This window comes from Toxotes jaculatrix, chromosome 7 (assembly GCF_017976425.1).
Source record: "Toxotes jaculatrix isolate fToxJac2 chromosome 7, fToxJac2.pri, whole genome shotgun sequence".
In the NCBI taxonomy this organism is placed as follows: Eukaryota; Metazoa; Chordata; class Actinopteri; family Toxotidae; genus Toxotes; species Toxotes jaculatrix.
In genome coordinates, this window is record NC_054400.1 from 20,072,562 (window position 1) to 20,086,516 (window position 13,955).

The window sequence follows — 13,955 nt, forward strand, 5'->3', positions numbered from 1 at the left end:
CTTTAGTGCTGTGACCACACTGTGAAACCCCTCCACCCCGCCCCACCCCGTTCCTGTTCCCCAACATTTGTCAACAGCCATCTGCCTGTCTGCCCCCGTCTCCTCTCCACAAACTATATAATTAAGCCGCAACACCTTTTCTCCTCTTACGCCCCCCCCACCCCCTGCAGCCCAGACTTCTACCTTCACAAACAACAAGCCTTTAAGAGGACACAGCTCTGTTTGATTTCCCTGCTCACACATTTTTTTTAAAACAAGTGCTTCTAAAATAAAACAGCAATACATCTGAACAAAAGAAAAATGCTATGGTATGAAAATACTGTACAACTTTATGTTTCATCCAGTGTAAATAGATTTCCATGCAAATCGATTCACAAGTCCAAAAAATCTGAGTGTGTCTTTTGAATCAGAATTCTGTCTTTCTTTCAAGATACAAATGAAAATTTTTGCAGAGCAAGACAAAACAAAAAAGAAAAAAAATAGACTTTTTCTCTGAGAATTTGAGGAACGAAGCAGCTAAGGAGCTCAGCCAGCTGGCTCCAGCTTCCCAAATACACACAACAAACAGAGCATCTATGTTTCTCACTGTAGAACAGGAGGAACATATAATGAATTTCATGACTGTGAGCAGTGACAATTCAAAGTTCATCATCTCATCTTACCAGCTTTAAACAACAGACACTTAAGGTCTGTATTTTTACAAGTGTTCCAATGGTGGGAGCTGGGACCGTCCCGCAGCACCGCTCCACCTGTCCCTTTACTTTCTACACCTTTGTGGCCAGAGACTGAATCTCTGACTTCTGAGTCTGGGCGCTGAGTGTGGACGACATGGAGCTCATCTGGCCATGCATAGCCTTCTTCAGGTTGAGCAGGCACAGACACTGGGAACGAAAGCGCAGGTCAAAGAAGGCGTACAAGAATGGGTTGAGGCAGCTGTTGACATAGGCCAGGCAGGTAGCGTAGGGGTGAGCCAGCAGCAGGAAGCGCAGGAAGCCGCAGGAGCTCGGAGCCAGGTTCAAGTAGGACAGGGCGTCCATGCTCTTCAGCACGTGGAAGGGAGTCCAGCAGATGGCAAAAACCACCACCAGTGTGGTGATGATCTTCAGCAGCCTCTTCTTCTTCTGGTCCTCCTTGCGCAGGTTGTTGAAGTGGCGTGTGACAGTGCAGCCAATGAAGCAGTAGAAGATGGTCATGGCCAGGAAAGGTAGAAGAAAGCCCAAAGCAGAGGAGGACAGGCTGAGTCCTGCAATCCAGAGGTACTCGTGCCTTTGGTTCATGGTCACTAGGCTGAAGTCCATGGCGCATGTGGTTCGGTTGCTGTTTTGGTCGTTGACAGTGGTGCGGAACAGCAGCGTGGGCACAGCCAGCAGGCCGGACAGGAGCCAAATAGCACCCAGGGACGCCAGCATGGTGCCCCGCGAGCGCAGCCTGCTGCTGGACAGAGAGTGCACGATGGCCAAGTAGCGGTCAAAGCTCAGGCAGGTGAGGCAGAAAACACTGGCATACATGTTGACCAGAACAACATAGCTGCTGATCTTGCACAGAGCCACACCGAAGGGCCAGTGGTAGCCCAAGGCTGTGTACACTGCCCAGAGAGGTAGGGTTACAACAAAGGTGAGGTCAGCGAGGGCCAGGTTTCCTATGTAGACATCTGCAGCCCGACGTTTGGATTTGGATCTCCAGACAGTGAAGATGACCACGCCGTTACCTGACAGACCCAGGATGAAGATGAGCATGTAGAGGACAGGGATCAGGGAGTAAGAGGGCTCCCACTCTGAGAAGTCACAGGCAGTCTCATTGTCGTCATAATACTCATAGTTATCAGCATATTCCCCAGTGGTGGTCTCCATGCTGCAGTGGGAAAAAAAATCCCTTGTTTAAAAAAAAAAAAGATAGAGTCCTGTACGGTTCCAAGGCTTCTGCGGTGAATCAAAGCAAAAAGAAGAAAAAAAATGAGTGAATCACAGGAGCTGTGTGTTCTGCAGAGTAGCTGCTGGTGGGAATAGGATTAGAGGACAGATTGTGTGTGAGAGTGAGTGACTGTTGGCGCTGCCTGCCTTTTTAAACTCGGCCCTCCACACCCCTGGTTCCCTCCCAGGACGACCCACCACCACCACCCCGCCTCCTCCTCTATCTCCCTCCCTCCTCCTACCCCGTAAAGACATCTCTCAAGCCCCCCCACCCCCCCTCACCTCTTCTCGGGATGAGGAGCCCCGACATGTTCCCCTCACAGACAGGTCAACCCCTCACTACAGATGTGGCATGTTTGTGAAATTAACAACGAAATTTCAGCTACTGAAGGTAAATAAGAGACATCAATTAAACAAAGTTTTCATAATAATATTAATGTCCTCAAAATGTAAATGGAATCAGTGACTGTCCATCGTTGGTATGAATAAATTACATCACTCACTTTCCGTTGTGATGTGAGATCTTGATCTTTTAATACGCATTAAGTGTTTTTTTCACTTCCCCCGCGATTTCATTAGAAAAGCCGCACTCTGGTCATGTGCGGAACAGGTGGAGACTCCGCTTCTCTCGCTTTTCACAGCACTCACTCAGCTTAAAGGCTGCTAAACGCGCAAACCGCCAGATTCGCCATATTTAGTCTTTTCTGGTTGAAATAGGGTTAGGGTTGTGTGTGTGTGTGTGTGTGTGAACTTAAGTTCCCACACACACACACACACACACACACACACACACATATTATACGTGTGTCTTTAAATATTATTTTATAAGTTGCTTGGGAGCTCAATGGGAAGGTAATTAGATCGACAGCCAAATGCAAAGCTTTTGAAGATTAGATTAAATGTCAGTGGGCAGCTCCGGGGTGTGTGTGAATTCAATTCTCAGGTCTGAGGATTAATTTCCATGATAAAAGGAGAAGCAAACACACCGGTCTGAAACAAAAACAAAAGGAAACTTCACGTTGACACCATCATTTCTATAATCCTTTTCACTGGACCTGTCGGTTACTAACTTCACTGCTGATTGGATCATATGTGCAGTTCATAATTGGTTCATAACTTGTTTTTAGTTTAAAAGTACTTTTGATTTGTTTTTTTTTCTTTGCATGGGTTTCACATAATGCATTTGGTTTGTCCAGCAATTAAAAAAAAAAAAAAAAATCAGTCTCACACTGGAAAATTGAAAGATACATTTTTGCACTACTGAGTTCTAACACAGTTTCAATAAGCTATTTGTTTTTTTTAATAAAGCAGCAATGAGACACCTAGCCACCTCAGATGAATAACTTCCAGTGAAACAAAGAGCGGACAAGTCTGAGCAGTGCTGAACATTATTTACAGCTGGTTTAGTTTGGATAATCTGTCCACAACAGGTCTCCTGGTGCTGACAACAGAGAGCTGCCACATGAATCCTGACTGTGGATTATTCTACTGTAAATGCAGCGGCTTTGAGAGATGTCTTTGATAAAAGGAAGAGCTCTCTGGATCATAGGTTATCAGCCTGCAGTGAGTGACTGCTGATTGTACTGTGCTTATAGAGCCAGTTGAGGGGAGTCTAACATGGCAGACACTTTATCCTTCTTTTAACAAAGAGGAGACTCTGGTGCTCATTTTTCTGGGAATCAGGTGAGGAACACTAAGCTCTACTTACATGATTTTATTATCTTGTATCAAACATTTCAGTTTTTTTAAGAAGTGAAAGTTGTGCTGCATATCTTACAGCTTCCTCATTAGACTGGCTATATAAAAAAATTTAAAAAAAAAAAAAAAAAACCAGAAATGCACCGTGCTTCTTCTGCTCTAACTTTATGAGCTCAGCTTTAAGAAAACCACACACAAGCAGTCACACAAATGCACACACACACACACACACACACACACACACACACACACACACACACACACACACACACACACACACACACACACACACCAGGTGGGTCCCCACCTCTACTCCATTCCCCAGGGAGAGGATTGGGCGCCTGCTGCTTTGCAGGCCCACTATCCCTTAGACAAATAAATTTGCAAATTTAAAAAATAAAGGCGAGTAGATAAGAAACAGATGGTCAGATTAGACCATCGTCTTGGATATCTTCAGAGGACCTCCTCACTTGTTAATCATAGCCTTTATAGGTGCCAAGATAAAGTCCCGCTGCTGATCCTGAGCTCAGGTTTACGGGGGGTGGATGGGGGAGGATGACTATCAGCTGGAAGTCAAGATTCACTTACATTTTCTTCCAAATAAAATATCCATCTATATATCCATCAGCTACACCGCTTATCCTTCTGAGGGTCGTGGGGTGGTGCTGTGCGGGCTGGAGCCCAGTTCCAGCTGACAGTCTACCACATGGCCAAATAAAATAAGTTACTGCATGCTTTTATTTTATGTCATATTTTCTTTCCAATATATATTATCATACTGTAGCTACCTCAGGCACTAAGAGCTGCAGTGTGTCACAGGGTTTTCTCTCTTTAGGCCTGGACCACACATGCGTCCCTGCCACAGCTGTGGCTGCTTTTGATCTGCTGCTGTAATGACCCTGCTGCTGTGATAGGACTGATTCTGTCTCACTCTCACCGTTATTATGTTTGTATATGGACAAAATGTAGCCAGTGGTGATACTATCATATGCTTTGAAGAGAGGGGAGGCGTGTGATATTCATCTTTACTGAAGTTCACTGAAGTCAATGACAGGCGACTTGGGGGACATTTGTAAGGGGGCGCATGTCAGCTCCGGTCTGGTCAGAGGAGGAGATAAGTGATTGAAGGTGTAAGCTGTGACCTGAGGTTTGTTTGAAGTGTAAAAATTGTTGGCAGCACACAGATCCTCCCCCCTCTCCTCCGTTCATTGATTTGTGGCCAATACAGCAGACCCCAGGTCCCACAAATCATGTGGAGGGACCTGGGGTCTTGGGGTCACACTGTGGTGTCACTTGAATCTTCTCAGAGATGAGATGGGTCCTCAAGTGCACACTGTCTCTGCTGGAAGCACTTTATGTGGAAAAAAGACAATAATTCATAGTGAACTTTGCTTTGTGCGTACATCGTTCCACTCCTTTTGCAGACCCCCAGCCACAGCCACAGACCTTTCACATCGGCTCGCTAAGTGCCGACTCTTGTGTATCAGACGACGTCGCACTCCTGTGCCATGGAGCCAGTGCGAGGGCACTGCTCCTGCTGAGGGGTTTGCTGATTGGCAGAGCGTGTTGTCACACTGCAGCTTATCTGAGGATTTCTGGCTGTTGTGTGTCTGATGCTCCTGCGTGAAATGTTGCTTCCACACATCGGAATAAAAAGAATAAAATACATCCTCATAGTGTGAACTGGAAAGTTCTGTAAACAGCTTCCAAGTGGCATTGCACTGTGCTGTACGTGGCTAATCAAACCCTTATGCTCGAGGTCAGCCGTAGCACTAACAGCTATCTTTCCCCCACATCTGCCTACTCTTGACCTCAGCATTAAGCTAAACGCAGACCTCCACCCAATCATAAAAAATGTTTGCGTTGATAAGGCTGCTCTATTGTTTCATTTTTGTCGCTCTAAGCACTTTTCTCTTAATGAGCAATGCACCTGTTGATAGAGAGTCTTTAAACTTTCATCATGTGTACTGGATTGGATTGAAATAACGGATGCAAAGATTTTTTTTGTTTACTGTAAACGTGAAAAAGTCTTTAAGAGATTTTGGTGATTTTTTTTTGTGCCCTTATTGTCTCCTTGTACTATGATCATACTACATTGTTTAGGGATTGTTTAAAAATTACCTTATGCTTCACTTTATATTTATATAGACACAAACACAAGTAAGGCCCTTGTTAGCATAGATAAAATTTTCTGTCGACCCTCCCTTTGAGTAAGATGAAAACTGCAACACTCTCCATCTCAGAGTAATGAAAAAGTTCACACTTGGTGCAGTTATTTTCACCATTTATATCTGGAGGCGCATGAGGAAGTTAAGATGGTGCAACTAAATTAATTTTCACATAGCCACCAACTGCCAAATCTATAACAGGATTGCTGTTCTTAGTAAAACATATCTTTATGGCCCGTGGCATAACACAAACTTTCATTTTTTATGTGATCTGTTCAGTCTTTGATAAGGAAGAAGAATGCAGAGAGTAAAAAAAGACAATACCTTTGTAATAGGACCTCAATGCTAAATCAGTGGAGTACTTAAAAGGTTGAAGAGCTTGTTGCTTCCAGTTTATACTCTATTTTGTGCATTGTTTATGTTGTTTATGCATCTATTTATGTTTCAATATGAAGAGGTAAGCCCATCCAGTGTGTCAGTGAATGGAGCGCGTGCGTGCATCAAAGCATAGTTTTCCTTGGATGGCTGAAATGGAGCGGTGGGTTTATCTGCAGCAGAAGTCATGCTGTCTGTGCCTGGGAGACAGTCGAGCCTGAAGTCTACATCAAAACCCAAACATGGCCCCGTCACCGGCCAAACTACAGCAGTGTTTGCCAGCCGATTATTGTTGTTGCCACAAGAACCTAAATCCTGACTGTTTATTTATGACTTATCTATCTTCCTTTTTGTGCGTCTGCCAAGAAAAGAAAACAGACACACAGTGAGGACAGGAACATAACATGTCCCACTTGTTTTTACTGTGACATTGTAAATCATTTTAGCCCTTTTAGCACTTTTTCTTCCTTAATTTGAAACTGTTGGACTAAAAAAATGCAACAGGCTTGAGGAGGTAATTATAATGTTAAATATAAGCCAACAGCTGTCCAGAGGTGCTCAGTGCTTGTCCTTCCTTGCTGCCTCCGCTCCTCCAGTAGCTTGGTCAGGAACAAGGGGGTCACAAGGTGTTTCCCCTCTCCCTTCTCGGGGACCCTGGACCACCCCCGCATCCATCCTCTATCTCCCTACCACACTGTGTGTGTCAATGGACAAAACAGCAAGCACCACAGGATGTGCTATAATAGGACAGTTTATCCTCTCCAACTGAGATGCTTCTGTCAGAGTTTTGTTTAATAGCCGCTTAAGGTAAGCTATTTATTTAGTAGACGGCGTGATTGAAAGATTATATAAATATTGTTTTATTGTGTTGTCACATACATCCCCAGACAGTGTTTTTGTGCAGTAGCACTGTAAAAATAACTCAGAGCAGTGGTTTTGTGATGTGAAAATGTGACATGAATGTTTCTCATGTCCTGTCCTTCTTCCCTTGAATTAAAAGTTTCTATTAGACTTTTTTTTTAATGAATCGTGCAGGTGAAACACTTTAAACTCATGCTTCACCTGCAGGGAAGATCAGGAAGGAAACCTTGTAGAAAATGTAGGAAACAATAACGAGGGAGAAAATAAAGAAGCGTGAGATGAGTCTAATGAAAGAGAGGATGTAAGGGAAGACATAAAGGGACAAAGGACAGGCCTGATGAGAGGGCAGTGACTGGCAGGCAGGCCAGTTTTCTCTGTGTAGAAGAGTTAATGACAGGGATTAAGGAGCTGGGGGACTGCTGGGATCTCCAGGCTCTGCTAGACTCCAGCCTGGCCCTCCCGTCATCCCAGGAGATCTGCGGGAATCTGACTCCATTTGGCCTAAAATCTCTTGACAAAACAAAAACCTCTTGCTCAATTAGGAAGAAATTAGTCTTTCCCTACACATTCACATTTTACTTGCTCTGCTACATCGTTTCACTGCTTTAAAAAAGGGCTGGTGTTAATAAGATACTCAAAATTAGGATTGCCTGGTTGGTACTTCAACATTTGATGCATATTCACAATGGTCAGACCAAGAGACCTATTCTGAAGTGACAGGAAATGCCTGGTCCTCATAGTCAATAAGCTCCATGCCAGTATGCTTCTTACCTGTTTTATTTTAAACTAGAAACACTGAGACCCGAGACCTGTCCCTGTTATGAAAAGTCAAAGCGAAAACCCAAACAGAGAGAGAAAACCAGGTGCTCTGCAGACTTCCCACGCAAAGTCTCACAACGTCTGAGCACAACTTTTGTCTCTTATAGGATAATTACCTTCAGGACAGGAATGAAAGAGCCGTCACAGACCTGACTGGTGGTGAGAAAGACCAGGAAGGAGAAACCCGCCCCCACCCCCAAAAAAATGCTTAGTGAGCAAAAAACATTTTACCCCAAAATTACCCTTTCTGTGATTCATAGACCTTAACTTTGATTTCTGCAGCAGGGTTCAAAAAGCACAGACTGGTTTATGGCTGGTAAATGGCAAGTGCATGAAGTCCAGCCCAAAAGTGGAGCCTCGCCAGGGAAAAATCTTAAAAGAGCCTTTTATGAAAACTGCTAAAAGAAGTAGCAAGTTGTCTCCCACACTGTGAGCATGCCAGGAATATTGTAGGCTATTTATACCTCACAAGATTTAAAGATATCCACTGCTGTGATTTCATCACGGACAGGACCTGTGTTACTTTTCTGTTCTTATTTCAGTGCCAAGCATGACAATATTTTTAAAAAGAGTTTTAAAAAAGCCCTTTCACATTTGAGCAGCTGTGTTTATTTACCATGAAGCTTTGATACAGTGCGAACTGCTGCTTAATGTCAAACCTCTGTTCATTTTTTTTTAGCAGGTTCAGTGGTCTCCACAGTCACAAAACAATAAAATGTATGCTCCTCTGTTACACTTTTATGGTTGCTGTTAACCTTCCCCATCAAACTTAAGGAGCAGTGCTCAGCATTCTTGCCACCGGTGTCACTGCCAAGCATCTGACAGTGGTGACAGTGTGGCGGAGGCTGCGCTGTTTTCCCCATCTGTCAGCTGCTTGACAGACAGCAACAAACTGTAAATCAGTCACCTCTGAGACAAGGCCGGCCCCCTCCCTGCACAGAGCAAACAAACCATAGGGAGTGTGTGCGCGCGTGTGTGTCTCTGTGTGTGTATTCAACCTGTTTATTCTTCCTCTTATGAATGAAAAGTTGAATTCATGAGCAATAAAAAGCGCCATTGTTTGTTTTAGTACACTCAAGGAATTTTGCTGCTACAAACATGTTTGTTCTGGATTGACTAATAGATTACAGTGACCAGTGTTAACAAGTTTGCAAACTTTAAACAAACATAACATCTTAAAATAAACTAAACTTAGAGAATCTTGGGGGAGAATAAATGTGACTGAAAATGAGTGAGGGATGACCACAGCTTTTAGGACCTGAAACGTGTGCATACACTTGTGTGTGAGTACACCCCGGCGTTTGGCATTTTGTCTTTGCAAAACCGGTGTATTCTGACGCTGTCTGGGTTCCTCAGCTTGTCTGCGCCGCTCCTTTAAAAACTGACAACTGCTTTAAGGAGTGAAACCATAAAATCAACTTTTACACTCGACAACTTTGATGTGCAATCACAAGGCGAGAGGAGGGGGGTGTGGGGGCAGGGGGGGGGTGAGGGCAGAGTGGGAGTAAAAACATCCTTAGACTTGCCCTAATTGTTTCAGCATCTGTTTTTTCTGTTGCTATCACCCAGACAGACTGAAAGCACAACTGAAAACACACATTCAAAGTTTCCACTCAGTCCATTTCCTTTAATCAAGCTGCCCTCACACTGACTGATTGCCAGACCAGACCTTGGCCTCGTCTTGCCTGTCTCTCCATCTCTGCTTACTGTACAACTCCTGTTAAACTCTGCAAGGCTTTCCCATTAATAATACTATTCTTTTCTACTCAGCAGACAGCTGATAATCACATTAACTCATTAAAACTGATGATTATTATCATAAAATGTGACTGGAAGAAAAGAGGAGCGTGCGTGCAGGGCAGGATTGGGCCAGCAGGGATAGGCTGTGTTTGAATAAGAGTCCATGGCCAGAGCATGCTAATGAAACGAGACCAACTGGCTGTGGAACGTGGCCTTCCCATTATACATGTACTTCAGGTTTCTAAAAGAGGAAGCGGGACACTGTTAAAACACAAAAGGTCCAGATGTGGGGCCCCTTGAAACACATCTCACTGTCTGCCTCGTGTTGAATGCTGACAAATTGGCCTTTAACGATCCCAAAACAGGCCTAAAGTCAATGTCAAAGCCATGTGTCACTCTTCTGAGCCCTGTGCGGGAAGGCTAACTGCCTCCAAAAAGAAGCTGGGACTCTAAGAAAATATTTGGACAAAGCCCTGCACTATTTCAGCCTCCAAAATGGGTTGATCGGCACTCAACACATGTTGTTGCACTTCATCTTGCTCAGGGATTGAGGGCTTTGAAACACAGCTGAGGGATTTAGTCAGACTTCTTGCATTATTAATGAGTAGAGAAGACATTTCTCACCATGTAAGAACACCTTTTTTGACTTTGGCTGGCAAAACACAGGTGGGAGAGGAAGGAAAAGATGCAATGAACTGTGATATGACTTCACAATTTGGATTCACACCCATAATATGGCATGTGGCCATGACAGCATTTCTTACCAAGAGGGCCTCTGAGTATCAGGGTGGCCATGATGTCTGCATATGTGTTGGTTGGCATTATAATCCCTTAGGAAGCCAAATGTTTGCAGCCCACACTCATCCAGCCACGAGCTTTAGCTGAAACAGACATCTACAGACCACATCTCTCCTGCAACAACACTGTCCTTGCTTGGATCTACTGCTAACCGTCACAGATTCACACTCTGCATGTAGTTTAACATCACTCAAAAGTGACAACCTTCCATATATATAGTACCAAACCGTATACAGTACCAAAATATGATACTGCACGTGAATCGGCTCAATAGCTGTGGCTAATGCTGACTCGGATGTGAAATATGATTTGATCTCATGCCTCCTCAAAACTCTTTGCAGCTATGTCACTATATGCACGACCTTGATGCGGTTATATTACCATCGAACAATCTGGAAGAACCATCACGAAATACAATCTCCTCTGTCCAGCTGTGACAGTCAGACATTCACAAAACAGTTGAACGACACTGTTGAGTTTCATTAAGCTTTGCCTGCAGCTGATCACATGTGCTTTTACTGTGTCATAATGTGCTGGTGAACACACCAAAGTCTTGCAGCCATGCTAGCAGTGCTGTGAGGCTGTACCCATGATCACCAAAGTCATTAGAATTTGTCTTAATGGCACCAATGAAATCTGTGCCAGATTTAACAGAACTCTGTCCAGTTTTCGAGACATTTCACTAAAAACCAAAGCTGTCAACCTTGTGGTGGCACAAGAGGAAAAATCAGGGTAGCACCAAAGTCATTAGGATTCATCCTCTGGGGACAAGGAATGTAACAGCAATTCATCCGTTAATCCAAACACTGCTAGTGTGTCTTAAACTCAGGACCCTCTGTCCTCAAGAAGAACAAAGTGTATGACAATGTCCTCCTCCACCCAATAAGCAGCCTCCCACAATTGTGTATTCACACTTTTACATTTTTGATGTCTAAGAGCCATGATTTGAGGGTGTTTATGTTGTGCTCCAGACCTCAAGTGCTCTCCGAGGGGGAATCCTTTTAAAGGAAATAATAAAACAGGAAAAACAGTCTGCGCTACCCATCATAGTCCGCTGACACTCTATGCATACGATGGATGCAATGGTTTGACTGGGGTGTAAGGTTCACTGGCTCAGCCCTTCCTGCCTTTGTTGGTCTTTGTTTAGGGTGGTACACTGTCATCGCCCCTTGTGCATGACCCTTGCTCTACAGGTTCCTCCTGAAAGATCAAACTTTGCTTTACACTTCAGTGTCAGTTGAAGTTTGTGCTGTTTCATGTGTAAATTGAGCAGAACCAGAAGAAACGTTTTTGCCTATTTTCACAAGTATCATGGAAACTATGTTTTCTTTTTGTTTTGTTTTTGACGGAAGGTTGAGGTGGGTACAACCCTGAGGGCCCTTAGAATTACGACCTAGAAGGCAAGTCCAAACCTGTGCTCTTACACTTCTTTCATGAGCCTGAAGAGAAGCTCTAACTTTACAACACATGATGCAAAATTGTGTTGAATGAAATACAGGGGGATGTCTGATTCAACAAACCACCTTATTACAAAATTAATCTGTGCTTAATGATCCAAGTGGAAACCTTTTGATCACGGTCACACTGAGACTTCCATAATTAAAGGGTAGGAGATCGCCCCCCTCACACAGCTGAGCAAGTGTGACTGCATGGGTCCATGCAAAGAGCAGGAGGCTACTTGACAGCAAGCTCAAGGTCAGAGAGTTTGAGAAGATGGAAGAGAAAGGAGGACACCCAGGCGCTTTTCAGGGATAATCTCTGCTACCACAGTATGGAGTGACAAGCTTTCACGGGCCCAAAAGGCAAACAGCTCTCAGCATTCCAACATGGCAGACAGATCGGTCTATTCATACGCAGGGCGAATGGCGACTCATCGCCTTGCTCATCCCAACATGCAGGAGGAGGGGGGATTTTGGGGAGGATTTGTCTTGCAGGAGAGAAGCCTCACCTGTCAGAGGTAGAAAAGCCCTTTGGCCACAACACAAAGCGCATAGCAAAATCTGACAGAACAGATGCTTCCAGACACACACATGAAGAGGAGGGTTTTGAAGGAAAACACACTACACCCTTACTTAAAGTAGCACAGAATAAAATACGCTACATATTTAACCCTAGTGCAGATAATAATTTTGTCACATTTGCAAGCAAACATAGTATGAATTAAAGCAGGAAACTAGTAATTACGGTAATGCATTATCTACTGTATGCATCTATTAGAGAAACTCCTTTAACCAGGCTAAATCATCTCACTGATCCTTATCTTGGATTTAAAATCCTCCCTGCATAATGCACAAGAACCTGTCAGCCTACTTGATTTAAAATGCCATCCATAATGGACCTTCGTTTAGTGAAATACTTGCATCACCTCTATCAGATTTAAATGAATGGTAAAGATTTAGGGAGCAATGCTTGTTTGCTTTCTTGCCCAGAGTTAGGTGAGAAAGTTGATAGCACTTTCATGCCTCAGTGGTCAATATGTAACCACAGCCAGCAGCTGGTTATCTTAGCATAGCATGAAGACTGGAAACAAGGAGAAAGAGCTGGCTTAGCTCTGTCCAAAGCCAAAACAATCTGCCTGCAGCACTTCTAAAGCTCATGAATTAACACATTATATCAGCACACTGGCTCTTTCAACCTGTCTCCAGTCTTTATGCTAGACTAAGCTGATGTCTCTTGGCCATTACTTTATATTTACCTACCAACATGAGAGGTGTATCAATCTTCTCATCTCACTGTCAACAAGAAACACGTCAAACTGGTAAGAATTGTACACAGAATGCAACGGGAAATCCACAAGTCACGTATTCCCAAAATAAGTTTTTGTTTCCAAGGCAATCAACCTCTAGACTACTAGACTACTGTATTGTTCGAGGATGCCATTTGGCAGCAGGCCTGTAAATCATATTCTGATTAGTGAAAAGCAGACAGTGTGCTGATTTTCTTTGCAGAAAATGAAGGAGAATCCAATTGTTTTTCGCCCCCCTCCCCCTCTCCCTCTGTGGCCATCAGTGGGTCTCTGGAGAAGTGCTGGTTTCCGTAAACGTGATGGGGAGATGTTTCCTGTGGCAGGTCTGTCTGCTGCTGATTAGAGCCCATCCATCAGCGGGACCTCCTCAGAGCAGAGAGAAGGGCACTGGTCAAATCTATCTCCCAGTCCAGACCAGCCGATCATACAGAAACAGGGTCACAAGAGGTCCACGCCCTACCCCTCCACCCCGGACAACGCAGCTTGATAAACCCCTCGGCTGGTGCTTATTTAGGGCAAGATGATTCACTGATTCAAATTTGGGAAGTCAATGTAAGCGCACACAATAAACAATGTTTGAACTTCAGCCAAGATTTTTTTTTTGTAAGTATAATTTGACAGATCTCCAAGTGACTCTTACCTCAATTTCTTTAATAAAGACCAGCTTTTTCAGTGCTCTGACTGGTGGGCTTGGACTGCATAAAAATGCATATACACTGAAACTCACACATACATGTTTGCGGGTTCTGAACAGCATGCATTAACTGTCTTGCTGGGAATGTTTTACAGTGTAAAGCAGCTGCCTCAAGGCTCACAGAGGTCAGACTGGCTTTTGTTTCT

At 44.0% G+C, this 13,955-nt stretch overlaps 1 protein-coding gene across 1 annotated transcript; it reads right to left on the minus strand.

Moving 5' to 3' along the window:
• On the minus strand, window positions 1–2,014 carry aplnra (apelin receptor a). Its single transcript, XM_041041385.1, has one exon. It carries the CDS (start codon window positions 1,848–1,850, stop codon window positions 765–767), a length of 1,086 nt encoding a protein of 361 aa, XP_040897319.1. The 5' UTR covers window positions 1,851–2,014; the 3' UTR covers window positions 1–764.
• Between the last annotated feature and the right edge of the window lie 11,941 nt (window positions 2,015–13,955).